Source organism: Lepisma saccharinum, chromosome 3, assembly GCF_977018435.1.
Source record: "Lepisma saccharinum chromosome 3, izLepSacc3.1, whole genome shotgun sequence".
NCBI classification, from domain to species: domain Eukaryota; kingdom Metazoa; phylum Arthropoda; class Insecta; order Zygentoma; family Lepismatidae; genus Lepisma; species Lepisma saccharinum.
In genome coordinates this window covers 124497514-124518500 of record NC_139231.1, presented here as the reverse complement: position 1 = coordinate 124518500, position 20987 = coordinate 124497514, and the positions used below count along the sequence as shown (strand labels likewise).

The 20987-nt window shown below is 37.3% G+C and overlaps 1 protein-coding gene across 1 annotated transcript in view; it reads left to right on the top strand.

Annotated features, from left to right (window-relative positions):
• The window catches only part of LOC145985397 (putative cytochrome P450 304a1), a 50794-nt gene that overhangs the window by 9874 nt on the left and 19933 nt on the right, over window positions 1-20987 (top strand). Inside the window, exons 4-5 of the mRNA XM_083119370.1 lie at window positions 1033-1150; window positions 5306-5486. Of these exons, the coding sequence (XP_082975496.1) occupies window positions 1033-1150; window positions 5306-5486 (299 nt within the window). The remainder of the gene's footprint in view (window positions 1-1032; window positions 1151-5305; window positions 5487-20987) is intronic.

Below are 20987 nucleotides of genomic sequence, written 5' to 3'. Positions count from 1 at the left end.
AGCTGGTTTCAAAGGAGTGAACGAACGAATTTCGCAGTCAACTAATGAAATTTCTATCATACCTCGAAACAAACAAAACGCGAGAGAAATTAATGAGCAAGCGCCATCTATGAAGTTTTAAGTTGATGCATATTAACGCCTTGTTATGAAGAAGCGGAAGTGGATTTTGTTAATTGTCAGCGTCTCAGATTATTTGGGGAATTAACAGCTTGTCGAAGGAAATTCAAGATGGAAATGCTAATATCAGTGCTTCTGTTTTGCGGCCCCCGTGGCGGAGTGGTTAACACGTCCCGCTACGATGTCAGGGGTCCCGGGTTCGAATCCCGGCCTGGGCATGGATATTTGTAAGTGTCCATTCATCAATTTCATCATATCATTATTCATCCCATCTTCGCAAATTAGCCAAAAATGGCACAAAAAGCGAATCAATCAATCAGTGTTTCTGTTTCAAGATATTTAATCATATTGGTTGCGGACAGTGGCAAGTGTTCAAGCCGTGAGGGTGTGTCAACACTTTCACTTTTTGCAAAAGATACATCTTCCCTTTATCCCACACCCTCCTACGGCGCCAGGGGTCCCGGGATCGAATCCAATCCTGAACCTTTTCTTAGGGAGCGTCCCTTCATGGATGTCATCATATCAAATCAAGTCAACCAATATTAGCATCCCTTTTTGTTCAAGGTATCTACCTCAAGCCTAGCTCCACCAGGCCTTGTCAACCCCATCGTACATGTGGAAGGACTCTCTCGAATGCAGATATGGACTACAGAAATTGTCTCAAAGTTTAAGTTCACTTTTATCCACAGATAGGCTATTCGGCACTGGACCTACAGTTTAAAGTAAGGAAAAGAGCAGAGTAATGGCTCGTCTGGTAGATCTCATGATTGCAAATAACTTTTGGTATCTGCCACAATTTTTAGTTTATTGTTTCTCTGAGGTTTTTTTTAGGTCCACAGATAGGGTTGGTGTGGCTGGGCAATAAACGTCCCCCTCTTCACAACATTCCTATGTATGTTTCTTTTAAAATTTCAGGAGTTGATTGAAGAACACGAGGCTACGTACTCCGAAGGTACCATCAGGGACTTCATAGACGTGTATCTGGAGGAAATGTACAGACAGAGAGACAGTGGAGAGGAGGTAACATTCACAGGTAATTTAGATTTCTCTTTGGATGGAAGTCCTATTTTTTGTTATCGAATTTCAAGGCATTAACTGTTAAGAACTTATCCCCGTAATCACACAGTTGTAGGCTGCCACTCTGGAAAATACCTTATTCGCGCGAGATATCTGCATGCCCCTTTTGGGGTTACATTGGTAATCTGCTCAAAATAATACTTTCAACAGCAAGGCGGAAGGAAGGCGAGGTGAAACACATGACCGGGTCGTCGTTGAGAAATATACATTTAATCAAGCAAGCTCCCAAAATCCACTTCGCCTCGCATACACTTCAGTTGGCACATAGATTCTGCTCCAGTGTGCACATATATTTTTCTCCACTGTCGCATAGGTTCTACTCCAGTTGGCGTATGTACTCTGCTGCAGTGTGCGCATAGACTCTCCTCCAGTGTGCACATAGATTCTGTTTCAGTGCGCACATATATTCTTTTCCAGTTTTAGCATAGATTCTGTTCGAGTGGATACATAGATTATCATCCAGTGTGCACATAGATTCTGCTCCAATAGGCGCATCAATTCTGCTACAGTATGCGCATAGATTCTGTTCCATTTGGCAAATAGATTCTCCTCCAGTGTGCACATAGATTCTGCTCCAGTGTGCTCATAGTTTCTTCTCTAGTGGGCACATAGATTCTCCTTTAGTTTGCGCATAGATTCTGCTCCAGTGTATACATAGATTCTCCTCCAGTGTGCACAAACATTCTGTTTCAGTGGGCACATATATTCTCCTCCAGTTTGCGCATAGATTCTGCTCCAGTGGGCACATAGATTCTCCTTTAGTTTGCGCATAGTTTCTGCTCCAGTGGATACATAGATTCTCCTCCAATTGGCGCATAGATTCTGCTCCAGTGGATACATAGATTCTCCTCCAGTGTGCACATTAGATTCTGCTCCAATATACGCATAGATTCTGCTCCAGTTGGCACATCGCTTCCGCTCCTGCGGGCGACCAGCTTAAACAGAAGTGGATCAAACCAATCCAAACCTTTAGGTAGAACCCAAATCAATCCTAATTAACAGCTTCATAGTATTTAACTTCGAAGTTACAGTGCTAAAAATCACACAGATTCAGATACTGCCCCATCACACTCACAAAACTTTACGGGCCTTCATAAGATAAACTATAATTCTTGACAACAAAACAAGTGTCTTTTTTTTCTTTTTTTTTGTGCCACAATATGGTACACTGTTTACATTTGCCCACTTCATACGATGCACAGCAGGGCCAGGATGGGCCATTGTCCACCATGTCAATTTAATAAGTAAGTTTCATAATAAAAATAAAATGAAAGTGCATAAATATTAATGCATATGAATTACGTAATAATAATGTGCAAAATGTATCGAAATTCATGTGGTCTCACCAAAATCAGAAATTCTGATACACAGAGAGGGAAACAAGCTTAACTGATACCACAACGCAACGTGCACTGGTGAAGGGCATGCGGTGCAGAATGCATTTCAGCGGTTTGCCACGATTTTCCTGAAATCGTAGTCTTCAGGTCTTGATCTTCCAGCGTGTAATCTGATGCTGACGAAACTAAAGGTCGACCATCGTTCGAAGTACAATTGCCTGCGGAAGAATGTCCATTAGGAGCGCAACCTTTTTTCTCTCATCAAACAGCCTAAGCTTTCAATGCCTAAGGGGGGGGGGGGGTGGCTGCGCTATTCTTGAACTAAGGACAAACTTCTGATTCCCGAAAGAGAAAGTTGAAGACGGTACTAAAAGCAAACAATGGTTATAGTAAAACAAATGAAGCACTAACTGAAAAAAAATAATTTCTCAACTTAACCCTTTTATGCAAAATACTCACAAAGGAACACTCGTGAAATGGTGCTGGACTCGAACCCGGAACCTTCCGTACAGGAATCATGGGTCTACCACCTAATGCGCAATCTTACTGAGGAGGTATTCATCGCACTCGTAAACGTGAACAAACATAAGCAGATAATGTTTGCGAATTCTGTTACTGCCAATAACATAACAAAAACAACTAATATTGTATTTACGAATTTTCTAGTTCCTCCTTGAAATATAATATTTACGATTTATATTAACTGGAAAAATCAATATTCAAAGCAGATAACTTTTGAATATTAAGAAATAGTTCAGCATGATGGCTGTTCATTCAAAAGTTAGGACCAAAGAGGCTTACGACAAGTACACCCTTGATTATAAAGGAGAACAGATTACTAAACTATTATGTATAATTTTCCAAGAAAATTTTGGAATGTGAGATAGCCTGTCACATACGCAGAATCAGTAATATTTTCAGTTCCACTTAAGACAGGTACAGTCAACAACATTTCTGCGTTGCATTGACGCTTCAAAGTCGTTACAAAACTGAAGTGTCCCTAACTAACTCCAGTTGCATCGCTATAAATCCCAGTTATCACATTTCACTGAGGAAAATACAATGACAAAGTGTAAAATTTGATAAGAAAATGCAGTGTGTTTAAATTACAAGGTACACTCAAATGATAAAGTCTCGGAATTTATTTTTAGAAAAGTACTCTACTCAGACATCTGAAACTTCCGTCACTTCTCAACATAATCACCCTCCAGACGTACACTATTTTCACAACGCTGAAGCCATGATACTTGGCCTCTGCAAACGCTTCTTCAGGGGTCCGTTTTGAATGTTGAAAAATCTCTGATGCAAGAGCGGAACGGTTTGAAAATTTGCGACCACAGGCATGGGCGTCGGCAAGGGGGGGGGGGTCGAACCGGTCCATCTACCCCCCTGGAAATTTCCATGGTCTTTTTTTCAATGTATGGCAATTTATAAACGAAGTAATTTATTTCATCTCATTTTGCGTCATTGTTTAAAAATGGTCTTGAGATATCGAATTTGGTACGAAACTTTCATAATTTGCAACACTGAAACTCTGTTCTGAAGCACAGACTAGAAATGATGCTTATACTACTGCATTTACTGCTGTTACTACTACTAATATATAATAATATATAGTAATAATAAAAATATAACAATAATAATAATTGAAAATACCGATAATGCAATAATTGTAAAAATGAACACCCTCATGGCAAATTTCTGCATATGCCACTGGTCTGTATCACAATATTTTTGAGGGGAGGGTGTGTCCTCGACATCTTCGATTCGACCCGCCCTAGGAAAATTTCTGGCGACGCCCATGACCGCAGGAACTGTCCTTGAGCGTTGAAAGGAGCCAAGATGTGGGATCAGGTGAGTATGGACAGAGCATGTGATTTTGTGATTTAATTTGATTTGCTTTATTTAACTTCACTTTTTGTACCACTTTTGGCTAATTTGCGAAGATGGGGATGAGTAATGATATGATGAAATTGATAAATGGACACTCGCAAATATCCATGCCCAGGTCAGGATTCGAACCCGGGACGCCTGGCGTCGTAGTGTGATGTGCTAACCACAGGTGCCGACGGACGGAGCATGTGGAATCACTTCAAATCTGTTTTTCGTGAAAAATGTATGAACAATCGCCGCCCGATGAGGAGGTGCGTCGTCCGGATGAAAGAATACAGCTTCAGCCTTCTCCGACCGTTTCTCCCGCAATACTGGAAGCAACTTGGTATTCAAAAAGCTTCATAGCTCGTACCCGTCATTGTGGGACCCTTAAGATAACAATGCGTGGGTATAACGCCTTCGCTGTCCGAAAGCACAATTTTCTCAGCGTAACTGGCTGCTGGTTAGTGGACGAGGCTCCTTTGGTTTGTTTTCGCACGAAGTTTTGAACTGTCGCACCCACGAACACACATTGTTCACGTCCATGACACCACCACAGAATGTCTCAGTCAATTTAATTAGAATATCCATTGGTGTTACACCACGCAGGTGAAGGAAATTGATAATAACACGTGTTCTTTCAATATAAACGACACCATTTCAAGTATCAACAATTCGCTCGTCGCTGGACAGCGACACTAGCTTCTTATGAAAGAGATCGTGCTGACATCTGGCATCATCAACCTTCAAGAATGGATGCTTCTGCCCAAAGAACTCTCACGTTTATAACTGCTTCCATTCATGAGAAAATAATTAGGAGACCTTAGGACTTGAATGCACCTCGTACTTATAATGTGCTAAAAAATGAAACTTCTAATGTGTCTGCAACTTTATTTCTACAGTGAAACAACTGGCAATGATACTGACGGACGCCTTCATACCAGCTGCATCAACACCTATGGAGAGTCTCGCATTCACAATTATTCACCTTATTCACAATCCAGAGATTCAGAAGAAACTGCAGGCAGAAATCGATGAAATTGTAGGAAGAGACAGACTTCCATCATTAAATGATAGACCAAGGTAACACAAATCATTATCGATCATATTGTAGTACGTAGAAGGGTGTACAAAGACAAGAGCAAATAGTTTTGTTCCTTGCACATACAACAATATTAGAAACATTAGAGTACATTTTTTCCTAATCGCAAATCTGTACAAGTTCAAACTTATTCATGTTTTACATATAAATATTACTGTGTAACTTCTGTGCTATGATACTTAGAAGGAAAGTAAGAATTTCGTTGAAAGATATTACTTTTCCTTCTGAAAGTACTTTGAATTACAACTGCAGTTTCCAAGATCATCTAGGCTTCAAACTCCTCCCAAAATACATCACTTCCTATTGAACATGAAAAATATTTATGACGAATAGCACATCGTTTGCTGGACGACTCTTTGAGCTGTAATGTATTCGCTAGAACTACATGAAAGAACCTAATAAAAGTTACAAGTACAAGTATTTTGATAGGGGGATAACGTTGAGATAGAACTAAAGGAAATCGCCAAGGATGGAAAAGATTGAATTGATCATTGACAGATGGAAGGTTTGTGTTGCTTCAGTCATAAACCTTCGGCTTTAAGAAGGCTAGAGAGTTCGTTAGTTACGTATTTCGACAGTTGATGCTCTTTAACATAATTGTACTTCAGGTTGATATTCCAACTAATACTTACAAGCTAAAAAAAACCTAACATGATTATTTTGGTAAGGTTGTGTATCTATATGAAAGGAGTGTGTTTAACACATTGAATCCCATAGAGCATCCTGAATATGACGAGAGTCCCATGCACGTGCATAGTATTGGCAATATCACTTGAATGTTTGGAGTTACCATGCGGGGTCATGCACGTGCAGAATGTTCCTGAGAGTTCTTTTGGTATGCCTCTGCATTGTGTTGTACCCTGGTGGTGAAAATTTGAACCATCTTCGCATTGAATGGAAAGCACATTCATTTCATTGATTGCAGTATTAAGCCCCGCGACAGGTTAAGTTTGCAGCAGATTTTATGTATTAAACCACGCGAGAATGGCGCTCAGCATCTCCCATGCAAGCCTTGCCTCAACTGCAGAGCTGTTCATTAGGGGGGATCGAAAAAAGTAAATTTTTTATGATGCTTTTGGGGTAGAGCGGAAAAGTTGCCTCTATACATAAGTAACTTCTGTTCAAAATTTCACCACCCTAGGATAATGTCTTCTGTTCTGGCAAGGGACGTGAAATTTCAAAAAATTAGTAAAATCGGCAATTTTTTTTTTATTTTTGAAATTTTTTTCAAATTTCACAGCACTTTGCGGTAGTGTGCAAAAGTTGCACCTATGTATGGTTAATTACAGTGCAAAATTTGGCGCCCCACGGACAATATGTTCTGTTCTGGCAAGGAGCCTGAAATTACCCAAAAATCGACAAATACACTGTTTTTTCATTATTTAACTAATAATTATTAAACATAAACCAGAATTGTCATACACTCGCATACTATTAGATATAAGAATTAAGAAATAAGTATTCAAAATTAAAAGTACGAAAATGTGTGTTTTGTAGGTAATAATAATGTAAAATATGTGTCTTTAGGTTTTGTACTGTCTCTTGCACCTAAATTCAGGCATGGCCTTTCTCGATTTCAGAGTGAGAGTTCGGACATTGACAATGATCATTTAACAGGTCTTTACTTCGACGGCCGACGTGACAAAACATTGTCAACAGAAAAGGAGGATGATAAATACTACCAAAGAACAATTGTAGAGGAACACTATTCCTTGGTGAAACAACCAGGATCTAGCCACGTTGGTCATGTTACACCAGCTTCAGGATCAAGTCTGGCCATTGCTGAAAGTATTTACGACTATATCACAGCAGAAGTGCCTGGAGGTTTAAACCATATTCTTGTTCTAGGGTGTGATGGAACGGTCGTAAATACTGGAGTTCACAATGGGGTACTGCATCGTCTTGAACTGAAGATCGGGATAGCTGTGCAATGGGCTGTTTGTCAACTACATTTCAACGAATTGCCTCTCCGCCGCTTGTTCGAGTCCCTCGATGGTCCTACCTCCGGACCCAATTCCTACACTCGTTGTATTGGAAAATCTTTGAAGGCGTGTGAGCTGCTTCCAGTGGTAACATTTGAGCCAGTTAACTGCACCTTGCCATCAGATGATATATCCACTTTGAGTAAGGACCAGAAGTATCTGAGGGATATTGCTCTCGCCGTTAGCTCAGGCATGTGTCCTCCAGGTCTTGCTAAGCGCGATCCAGGTCCCCTAAACATGTCCCGCTGGTTGACAACAGCCAACAGGATATTAAGACTGTATGTTTCCACCACGGAACCATCAGACAACTTACGTACCATAGTAAAGTTCGTTATCAGGGTGTATGTGCCATCTTGGTTCCGCATCAAAATCCATCATTCAATTAAGGATGGAGCTCGGCATCTTTACCATTTCATTCAGTCATCTAGATACTTGGATCAAGTTAACCGCAACGTCATCGACCCAGTGATTTCTCGGAATGCTTACTTCGCATCTCGAGAAAACATTCTGCTCGCGATGCTGACTGATAAGAGAACACATATCAGAGCCCTTGGCATTCGAAGAGTCATAAAAGCACGAGAATCATGTGAGACGGTTGGACACGTTGGGATTAGAAAGTTCGATATTCCAAAAATAAACTTCGAAGCAAACGACTATATCGAACTAATTGACTGGTCGTCCAGCGAAGTAACTCCATCACCAATACTCGATGATGTGACTACAGAAGATTTGAAAAGTATGCTGAAAGAACCAATACCAATTGACTGGACTTTTACAAAGTTCCCATGCCACACACAAGCTGTGGAAAGAACAGTAAAATTGGTTACGGAGGCCTCAAAGAAAGTGTGTGGTCATAAAAAGCAGGATGGATTTATTCGCTGCACTCTGAAATCGAGAAAGGCCATGCCTGAATTTAGGTGCAAGAGACAGTACAAAACCTAAAGACACATATTTTACATTATTATTACCTACAAAACACACATTTTCGTACTTTTAATTTTGAATACTTATTTCTTAATTCTTATATCTAATAGTATGCGAGTGTATGACAATTCTGGTTTATGTTTAATATATGTTAGTTAAATAATGAAAAAACAGTGTATTTGTCGATTTTTGGGTAATTTCAGGCCCCTTGCCAGAACAGAACATATTGTCCGTGGGGCGCCAAATTTTGCACTGTAATTAACCATACATAGGTGCAACTTTTGCACACTACCGCAAAGTGCTGTGAAATTTGAAAAAAATTTCAAAAATAAAAAAAAAATTGCCGATTTTACTAAATTTTTTAAATTTCACGTCCCTTGCCAGAACAGAAGACATTATCCTAGGGTGGTGAAATATTGAACAGAAGTTACTTATGTATAGAGGCAACTTTTCCGCTCTACCGCAAAAGCATCATAAAAAATTTGCTTTTTTCGATACCCCCTACTGTTCATATCACAGAACATCGGCAGTATTGGAGCAGGACTACATTCTGCGTGCACGTTTGGGTCTATTTTATGCGAAAAGTTGCGCAAACCTAACCTGTCGCGGGGCTTAGGTCGTATTTTTAGTTCTTTTTCATCGCTCACAAACACACACACATACGCACACTTGACCATGGGCGCCCATATGGGGGCAGGGGGGGGACTCGAGCTCCCCTTTCTGACTAATGGAATATAGTATGCTAACATTACTTTTTATGTTGATGACAGGATCCATTTCAGTACACCCTACATATGGAATCTTGAAGAGCCCCCTGAGAATCTTGAAGAGCCCCTCCCCCCTGATGAAACTCCTATGGGCGCTCAAGTAGAATTGGAACGAGATGAAAGCAATAAATCATCATTTTAATTGACATTAATGGCTTTTTTATTCATTTTCGAGGGGTGACGCTATTGTTATTTAATCTAGCGCCACGTGTCGTGGGTGGAGGAGGGGTGACGCTATTGTTATTTAATCTAGTGCCACGTGTCGTGGGTGGAGGAGGAGATGAGGCATCGATGACTCATGCACACGTGTGAGTTTGAAATTAATGGTTTTCCATTAGTGCACAAAAGACACTATTATGTATTCCGTTTTTGACCTAAGCTAACACTATTGTTGTATTTTATTAATGCGTTTCTGCCGGATATGAGTCACAGATGATTTATACTGACGTTGGAGTTTGGAATTAATGGTTTCTCCATTAAGGTACAAAAGACACTATTATGGAGTTCGTTTTCGTACTATTCTAACACTATTGTTGTATTTTATTAATGCGTTTCTGCCGGATATGAGTCATGGGTGCTTTATACAGATGTGGGAACTTGGAATTAATGGTTTTTTCCATTAATGTACAAAAGACACTTCCGGCCATTTTGGCGTCGGTGGTGAGTAATATTTGGTATAATTAAGGATCCGGATTTACCCGTATTCAACCGGTGCCGCCGCGTTCGATCGGAGGTAGAAGATATTATAACACATGTTCGCTTTAAAGGCGAAGAAATTGAACGATGTATCCTATATGAAAACGAAGTATGCGAGCAGAATCCATGTTATTAATATTAACCTGTTACGGAAGAACCTGTTATGTGGTTGCATTCATCGGCACCCCCAAACCGCGCGCGTTCATGGACACGTGAGGGGAAAAAAGGTTCTCTATTGTTACGGCCCTCATCGCTTGGTCTTCTTCCGAAGTTGAATGGAAGTCAAGTGTCGCCAAATTTTTACACACGAGTATTGATTTTCTTTGAGGTTCCAATTTTATTTGGTGGAAGTAATCTACGCGGTATTTCTGCCGCCTTTTGTAACATTGCAAAGACTATTTAACCTAAGGCGTAACGAATTTGGCTGAACTAGGAACATTCACTTCCAGTATCTACAGGTTAAAGTGGATGCGATCCACTATTTGCTCTTATTTCTGGGTTGCGAACCACGGCCCATTTGATTATTGGGTTATAAACATCAGGATTCATGTAAAATTGACCAGATGTTTTTACTGTTAGAGACAATATTTCGCATTTTTTGTGTATTTTTACTCAGAAAACGCTATTTGAACGATTCAAGCAAGAGTTCGCATGGGAATTTAGACACACAAACTGTGTTTCTTCAACTTTAGCTGAAATTTAGGTTTATTTTTTCACTCTAATATCACAATTTCTTCTATTCAGGCAACATTTTTTTATTAAATTTTGGACTCACAAAGACATTTTTCAACTTTTAACTTGTTATTTTAAAAGTTTATTTCCATTTTTTACTCTAATATCACAATTTCTTCTATTCAGGCAACATTTTTTATTAAATTTTGGACTCACAAAGACATTTTTCAACTTTTAACTTGCTATTTTAAAAGTTTATTTCCATTTTTTACTCTAATATCACAATTTGATCTATTCTTGCAGAAGTGTTTATTGCAATTTTGACTTGCAAAGATAATTTTTTCAACTTCTTTTATTATTTTTTCTATTTATTGCCTTTTGTATCTTATATTTTTAATTCTTAACTTTGAGTTTTGTTCTTTATTTAAAAAATTTCTCTAATCACTAAGGAAGAAGTACTTTTAAGTAAAACTGTACCCACAAAGTTTATTATTACTATTATTATTAGTATTATTATTATTATTATTATTGTTTTTGTTTTGATGTAGTTGTTGAATCTTGTTGTTGTTGTTAGGGTTTATTGACTTCCACTACGCTATTTTTGGTTTGCTTCGTAGGAAAGTTTGTTTATTTTAGAGTTTCCTCGGTATTTTCTTACTGTTAGGGTAGGTAAAGTTTCCTAAATATATGAGTAGGGTTCCATATATTCTTGTTCTTGCATGTTTTTCATATGATGTGATCACAACAACTCTCCAAGTGCTTTTACTGCATGTTTCCATTTTTATTGAGGCTTAGTGATTCCTAGAGCCACTTTATGCATGAGAGAAAGCTTGAAAATTTCGATCTCAGATAGCCGTCAACCTTATGTCAGAGTATTTTCGAGTATATTTTAGACTTATTATGGTGCAGTAGAATATCACGGCTTGCTTATTTTTTAAGTATGTTGCGCAGTTATTGTATTTTTGCTTTTGCTTTCTAGATAAACTGTATGAAATGTTTAATATTTGTACTTTTTTTTTTTGCACTTATAAGAGGCCAAACTTTTACTGTAACTAAAATTATTATGTCTCTAAGCACTGAAACCCCTTTACAAAGAGTACTATAACTGAATGTTAATTAATTATGTTTCTTTCATCCCTTAAATATAACTACTTAACAATATAATGACAAATCACAGGACAAGACGATGTTAGCAGATGACTACGTGGCTCTTAAGTCCACCTGCCAAACTTTTCTTACCATGCCATTTACCCTTATAGTCTTTTATTCGGGGTACGTTTCAAGTACTACTTGACTTTTTGAGTGTTTGATTAACACCAGGGGTTATTTGTATCTGTTATGCTGTATTATTTGAGGCTTCTTTTTTTATTCTACAATCACTATATGTCCCTGAGAACTAAATTTCCACTGACTGAAGCTTAAAGCTTAGGCTCTACAGCATGTTGAATGGTTAAGCACTGGTCAATATGAATTTTACAGAGGCTAGTAGTAGTGATGGGTTCAAGCCGTTCATTTGTGCGAGTCGACTCATGAGCGCTCGCTCACTGAGAAGAGTCGTTCAAATGAGTCGTTCAAAAGAGTCGCCAAGCTTCTTTTTCTCGAAACACATGCCTGAAGAGGGGGAAGGGGGTAGGAGGTGTTGAAGCAGATGATTGTATTTAAGTAAACGAACACAACGTACGTCCTTCAAGATTAATAAATTGTATTGCATTTTTGTGTATATGTGTGTGCGTGTAGCCGACTAGATGGCCAAGATTCTGAAGTAATCGACATTTGATCTTGCCACAGAAGTTCCCGGGTTCTAGTCCCGGTCTGGTCAAGGATATTCTTTACGAGTGTCCCTTCATCTGTATCATCACGCATCATCCTCATCGTCGCGATTACTTAAAATTTGAAGAAAAGCGGCATAAAATAAGAAAAATACAAATACGATTCTGTATGTGTATGGATATACATATATGTGTAAACAGTAAACACACACACAAACAAAATTTATTGCACATACTTGTTTTCATTACTCTGCCTCATGAGTGAGATTTTCTATATTTGTATCTTGTTTCAGTTTACATTTCATGCTGCGGATAATGCAAATTATGCAGTACGATAGCATACACAGAAATGCTATATAATTATATCAACCTTTTATTAGTAATAACGTGCATTTACATATTCTTCCTTTTTTTCATTCGATCACTGGTTTTAATATCGCAACAAATGTGAGAAAGCGAGTCAACAAAATGCACTCCAGATCTGCGCTGCGACACATCATCGCTCGTTCACGACTCTTGAAACAGCACGAAGAGTCACAGCACAGTCCCACGACTCTTTCCCCATCATTCGTTCACGACTCTCGAGACGGCACGAAGAGTCATTAAGCACCTTAACGACTCGCTCGCCTTAGCGACTCTTCTGCTCACTCATCGTTCACGACTCTCGAGACGGCACGAAGAGTCGTGGAGCACCTTAACGACTCGCTCGCCTTAGCGACTCTTCTGCTCACTCATCGTTCGCTCGCGAGTCGCGAGCTCTCTTACACAAGGCGCGGCGGCGGCAGTCTTGCCAGCAGACTGGATCTACAGTTTAAAGTAGGATCCACCCGCTCGCTCTCCGCGGATGGCTAACAGCTGTGTTTAAGAAATATATATCGCTCTTGAACATTATCCATGTCCATCCCATATCCATAGCTTTTTGTTGTTCTACAGTCATTCAATATAAGTTTCTGCCAATATCATAATGTATGATCGAATTTCTATAAAGCGGGCCAAATTATACGTATGTATTTTTTTTTAATGTTGCTTTCTACTAGTAAAACACCTTAACACGTAGGCTCACCGCAGATGGCCAACAGCTGTTTATATCACTCGTGAACATGACCCATGTCCATCTTACGTAGTTGTTCCTAATTCTGCAGTCATTCAATACAAGCTTTTTTGCAGTATCATGTACGATGAGATTTATGATTAAACTTCTATATTTATTCTTTAATGCTGTTTTCATTAGTAAAATATTTACACGTTAATGTTAATGAAATATTTCACGTCATATGAAAACGATTTTGTCAGACAATGTTTAAAGTTCACTTTTATGCTCCAATAGGCTAATCGGGTCTCCCCGATGGCGTAGTGATAACGTCGCCGGTAATCAAGGGGTACCGTGTTCAATACAAAGTGGAGGTTCGGATCCTCCTTTAAACTGTAGGTCCAGTCCCGACTATCCTATCTGCACATAAAGGCTAATCGGAATATTGTAATCAAGAGGTCTGTGCCTAACACCTTCTCAAAATTTTTACGAGACTCCCCTAATATTTTTTACTAACATTTAATTTCTTGTAATTTTTGCGCTTGGTTTGGCCGAACTTGAAACTACAGGACAAATTTGTTGGCTGTTCTTCGCTGCCCGTCATGGGCTGAGGTTGCGCGCTCTCTCTCTCTGCAAACAACACTCGCGAGTCGCGAGCTCGCGAGTCGACTCTTTCCTTCGTTCAAAGAGTCGCTAAGGTGTGCCACGACTCTTTGAACGAAGGAAAGAGTCGACTCGCGAGCATGCTCCTTCCCCTCTCATCGTACACGGCACGTTTCAGCCAGCTTTACGGGAAAAGGAACAGAGAGGACCCCCCCTCCCTCTCCTCTCCAGTCCCCATTTGCTGCCCGCAGAATCGACTTGCTTTCTTTCAAAAATTCCGGCCGCCAGGCGAGTATACACTTGCGCATGCGCCTTCCTCGCAAAATTCGTAGAAAGGAGAGGGAATAATGGAATAATAGTTGCTTGGCGGGCGGAGGAGTCGTGGCACACATACGACTCTTTGAACGTGTCGTTCAATTCTGGTGAACGAGTTGTTCACCGCTCACAAGAGAGAGTCGTTACTTTTGAACGACTCGTTCACGAACGACCCATCACTAGCTAGTAGGAGGCATAGGAACACACGCCAGAGCCTTATTAGCGTGCAAGAAGCATTTTCAGGGAGTACTACGAGGAAACGAAGTTGATTTTTTGAGGGCTTTACCAGTTACACAGCCAATATTTGCTATTTCAAGTAACTTACATGTACCAGAACATTTTACAGCCCAACACTAACTAGACTTCAATTTATACTTTATTAGGTGCTAAATGTAGCAAGAACACTGATTGTACATACTTTTGAGAATCCAACTATTTCAGGATTTTTTCTATGTAAGCATATTTTTATTGATTACTAACTTTAACAGACCAATCAGGAAGACGCCAAAATTCACTAAACTTAGTACTATAGTGTATGTGATTGCATGAAAAGTAGAAATTATAACATCCACAAGATTTCGCTTTTTTTTTTGCTTTTGTGACTAATCGTGACGCTGAGGATGAATGGATGGCCAAAAATCTTAAGGACTGGATTTATTTTACCACTACAGACGCCTATGTAGAAACACTAGAGTACTGTTAGCTTTCAAAATTGAGGTTATACGGTACTGTTTTTTAAATATTTCGTATTTGGCACGCTTAACAAGTTACATTTATATCCATTTCAGGACAAATATTGCTAAAACTCTCAAATTTACTGGTACAACTTGATATTTCTGCTATCAGAGGAATTAACAACCCTATTTTACAAACAAATGGTATTGTTTACACTTTATTTACTTCAATCTGAGACTAATATTTTACAGTAATTGAATCATTCAGCCCTAGTCAATATTTTACTGCATCAGAAAGTTTGTTATTAATCTAATAAGTATCCTATTTTGTGCTATTCTAACGCAAACGTTGTTTAATTCACTGGTTATAATGCAAACTTTTGCACAAATTCGATATATTCACTACCTTCAAACCAAACAATTGTACTTATTTAGCGCATTTCATTTATATTTCTTGTAATTAACTTATGTTTCTTATAATTAACAATCTAAACTAATTACTTTGGCATGTTAAAAACCTTATTTTTTACTATTTCCTATTCTATCAGGTTCTATATTGCTGTTTTTATCAATTTATGTAAGACCACACTCTGGTAAATGCACATATATTCTCTTTTATACACACGCACATCACACACACACACACACATTTACACACTTATACGAACATACATCTGACGTTTTTCAATATTTTGCTATGAAGTTTGCATCCACGCTATTCAAACAAGGGCAGGCAATGTAGTATTTATGAGTATTAGTAATCCCAAAGTGGTGTTTTTGGTGTCCAAGTTCAGATGAGAGGCTGCTATGTGCCTTTTGCAGGGGATTGCATGTGAAGTGTATGCATATTGAGCATTATTGACTGTGTAGGCTTCCAAGTTTTGCTGTTATTTTCCTATAATTCTGTGAGACTGTAGAGAGTTCTCCCTTTTCAACCAGTTTTCTTTCATTGATTGGATACTTTTTGGGAACTTAGCAGTTTTTTATGTTATGAAGCAGATTGTTGTAGAATATTTTGCATGGTCTTTTGTGATATTGAGTGCCTGCTGTAACGGAAGTAAGTATCTTTCCTTCTTGTGTTGATGTTCTCGTGTAGGTTTCCTATTTTCGGTCAAGTTGCAGTAGGGAACATAGCAGTTTTTATGTTATGAAGCAGATTGTTGTAGAATATTTTGCATGGTCTTTTGTGATATTGAGTGGGTGCTGTAATGGTAGTAAGTATCTTTCCTTTTTGTGTTGATGTTCTTGTGTAGGTTTCCTATTTTCTGTCAAGTTGCAGTACTTAGAATAATCGCTACTGTCTTATTGATCTACGAAGCTCCTTTGAATAATCATTTGCATGTGACCCTATACTCCACGTTGTACTTTGTTCTGGGAGCTATCTTTTGAAGCCTTGGCATTCTGCTAGTACAGTATTATTATCGTAGAGGTAAATTAGTTCGTGAAAATATGTATTTTTCTGATTAACTATAGTCGCTTAGTTGTTCTAGCAGGTATAAGTAGTTACTGCTGATGTTGTTAATTTTCTATTCGCAGGGGCTATGTATGATGTAGCGTATTTGTGTTGGCTGTCCCTTTTATTCCTATGTTGTTGAGTTTCTCCATAAGCATGTCCTGTTTTACTCTATTCTATGCCTTGTTGCTGCTAGATATCTGAGGTATGTTGCTGGTTCATATCTGAGGTAGCTTGTTTGACTATCTATTATTTTTGCTATGGCTGTGGCTATTGATGTCCCTTTCTGAATTCCATGTTGGTTTCTGTTTATCCTTGTTGCTGCTTGTTATCTGAGTTAGGTTGTTTGACTTCAGGACTATCCTTTTTTAACTTTATTGTTGATTGCTGTTTTGTTTATTTCCTTATTTGTTTTTATTTGTCTACTGAATCTATTTGTTTTGTGTCTTGTAATATTATTTACTATAGTAACAAAATTATTTTTAAAAATTGATATTTATCACCATACTTGTATATTTCTTGTTCAGTATTTGTCAAAGTTTAATTTATTTTGTCCGCTATCTTTAGCAAATAACACTATTTTGAAATTTAATATATAAATTCCTGAAAATTTACTGTAATTTTATATCAACTAACATATTTATTTTAACAAAAATAACAAAATTGTACAAAAGTTCAAATAGCAGAAGAATTGTACTCTTAAATTATTAACTTTGAAAGAATAGTATTTTTAAAACATTAACTTTGAAAAAATGTACTTTTAAAACATTAACTTTGTAAAAATTGTACTTTTAAAACATTCACTTTGAAAAAAATGTACTTTACACCAGAAATAATCAAATATATAGGAAAGAAGGAGAAGTTCTGTTGCTCAGAATAATAAATGTGGGATGGAAGGAAAATAATTTTGTTACTATAGTAAATAATATTACAAGACACAAAACAAATAGATTCAGTAGACAAATAAAAACAAATAAGGAAATAAACAAAACAGCAATCAACAATAAAGTTAAAAAAGGATAGTCCTGAAGTCAAACAACCTAACTCAGATAACAAGCAGCAACAAGGATAAACAGAAACCAACATGGAATTCAGAAAGGGACATCAATAGCCACAGCCATAGCAAAAATAATAGATAGTCAAACAAGCTACCTCAGATATGAACCAGCAACATACCTCAGATATCTAGCAGCAACAAGGCATAGAATAGAGTAAAACAGGACATGCTTATGGAGAAACTCAACAACATAGGAATAAAAGGGACAGCCAACACAAATACGCTACATCATACATAGCCCCTGCGAATAGAAAATTAACAACATCAGCAGTAACTACTTATACCTGCTAGAACAACTAAGCGACTATAGTTAATCAGAAAAATACATATTTTCACGAACTAATTTACCTCTACGATAATAATACTGTACTAGCAGAATGCCAAGGCTTCAAAAGATAGCTCCCAGAACAAAGTACAACGTGGAGTATAGGGTCACATGCAAATGATTATTCAAAGGAGCTTCGTAGATCAATAAGACAGTAGCGATTATTCTAAGTACTGCAACTTGACAGAAAATAGGAAACCTACACAAGAACATCAACACAAAAAGGAAAGATACTTACTACCATTACAGCACCCACTCAATATCACAAAAGACCATGCAAAATATTCTACAACAATCTGCTTCATAACATAAAAACTGCTATGTTCCCTACTGCAACTTGACCGAAAATAGGAAACCTACACGAGAACATCAACACAAGAAGGAAAGATACTTACTTCCGTTACAGCAGGCACTCAATATCACAAAAGACCATGCAAAATATTCTACAACAATCTGCTTCATAACATAAAAAACTGCTAAGTTCCCAAAAAGTATCCAATCAATGAAAGAAAACTGGTTGAAAAGGGAGAACTCTCTACAGTCTCACAGAATTATAGGAAAATAACAGCAAAACTTGGAAGCCTACACAGTCAATAATGCTCAATATGCATACACTTCACATGCAATCCCCTGCAAAAGGCACATAGCAGCCTCTCATCTGAACTTGGACACCAAAAACACCACTTTGGGATTACTAATACTCATAAATACTACATTGCCTGCCCTTGTTTGAATAGCGTGGATGCAAACTTCATAGCAAAATATTGAAAAACGTCAGATGTATGTTCGTATAAGTGTGTAAATGTGTGTGTGTGTGTGTGATGTGCGTGTGTATAAAAGAGAATATATGTGCATTTACCAGAGTGTGGTCTTACATAAATTGATAAAAACAGCAATATAGAACCTGATAGAATAGGAAATAGTAAAAAATAAGGTTTTTAACATGCCAAAGTAATTAGTTTAGATTGTTAATTATAAGAAACATAAGTTAATTACAAGAAATATAAATGAAATGCGCTAAATAAGTACAATTGTTTGGTTTGAAGGTAGTGAATATATCGAATTTGTGCAAAAGTTTGCATTATAACCAGTGAATTAAACAACGTTTGCGTTAGAATAGCACAAAATAGGATACTTATTAGATTAATAACAAACTTTCTGATGCAGTAAAATATTGACTAGGGCTGAATGATTCAATTACTGTAAAATATTAGTCTCAGATTGAAGTAAATAAAGTGTAAACAATACCATTTGTTTGTAAAATAGGGTTGTTAATTCCTCTGATAGCAGAAATATCAAGTTGTACCAGTAAATTTGAGAGTTTTAGCAATATTTGTCCTGAAATGGATATAAATGTAACTTGTTAAGCGTGCCAAATACGAAATATTTAAAAAACAGTACCGTATAACCTCAATTTTGAAAGCTAACAGTACTCTAGTGTTTCTACATAGGCGTCTGTAGTGGTAAAATAAATCCAGTCCTTAAGATTTTTGGCCATCCATTCATCCTCAGCGTCACGATTAGTCACAAAAGCAAAAAAAAAGCGAAATCTTGTGGATGTTATAATTTCTACTTTTCATGCAATCACATACACTATAGTACTAAGTTTAGTGAATTTTGGCGTCTTCCTGATTGGTCTGTTAAAGTTAGTAATCAATAAAAATATGCTTACATAGAAAAAATCCTGAAATAGTTGGATTCTCAAAAGTATGTACAATCAGTGTTCTTGCTACATTTAGCACCTAATAAAGTATAAATTGAAGTCTAGTTAGTGTTGGGCTGTAAAATGTTCTGGTACATGTAAGTTACTTGAAATAGCAAATATTGGCTGTGTAACTGGTAAAGCCCTCAAAAAATCAACTTCGTTTCCTCGTAGTACTCCCTGAAAATGCTTCTTGCACGCTAATAAGGCTCTGGCGTGTGTTCCTATGCCTCCTACTAGCCTCTGTAAAATTCATATTGACCAGTGCTTAACCATTCAACATGCTGTAGAGCCTAAGCTTTAAGCTTCAGTCAGTGGAAATTTAGTTCTCAGGGACATATAGTGATTGTAGAATAAAAAAAGAAGCCTCAAATAATACAGCATAACAGATACAAATAACCCCTGGTGTTAATCAAACACTCAAAAAGTCAAGTAGTACTTGAAACGTACCCCGAATAAAAGACTATAAGGGTAAATAGCATGGTAAGAAAAGTTTGGCAGGTGGACTTAAGAGCCACGTAGTCATCTGCTAACATCGTCTTGTCCTGTGATTTGTCATTATATTGTTAAGTAGTTATATTTAAGGGATGAAAGAAACAATATTAATAAACATTCAGTTATAGTACTCTTTGTAAAGGGGTTTCAGTGCTTAGAGACATAATAATTTTAGTTACAGTAAAAGTTTGGCCTCTTATAAGTGCAAAAAAAAAAAGTACAAATATTAAACATTTCATACAGTTTATCTAGAAAGCAAAAGCAAAAATACAATAACTGCGCAACATACTTAAAAAATAAGCAAGCCGTGATATTCTACTGCACCATAATAAGTCTAAAATATACTCGAAAATACTCTGACATAAGGTTGACGGCTATCTGAGATCGAAATTTTCAAGCTTTCTCTCATGCATAAAGTGGCTCTAGGAATCACTAAGCCTCAATAAAAATGGAAACATGCAGTAAAAGCACTTGGAGAGTTTTTGTGATCACATCATATGAAAAACATGCAAGAACAAGAATATATGGAACCCTACTCATATATTTAGGAAACTTTACCTACCCTAACAGTAAGAAAATACCGAGGAAACTCTAAAATAAACAAACTTTCCTACGAAGCAAACCAAAAATAGCGTAGTGGAAGTCAATAAACCCTAACAACAACAACAAGATTCAACAACTACATCAAAACAAAAACAATAATAATAATAATAATAATAATACTAATAATAATAGTAATAATAAACTTTGTGGGTACAGTTTTACTTAAAAGTACTTCTTCCTTAGTGATTAGAGAATTTTTTTAAATAAAGAACAAAACTCAAAGTTAAGAATTAAAAATATAAGATACAAAAGGCAGTAAATAGAAAAAATAATAAAAGAAGTTGAAAAAATTATCTTTGCAAGTCAAAATTGCAATAAACACTTCTGCAAGAATAGATCAAATTGTGATATTAGAGTAAAAAATGGAAATAAACTTTTAAAATAGCAAGTTAAAAGTTGAAAAATGTCTTTGTGA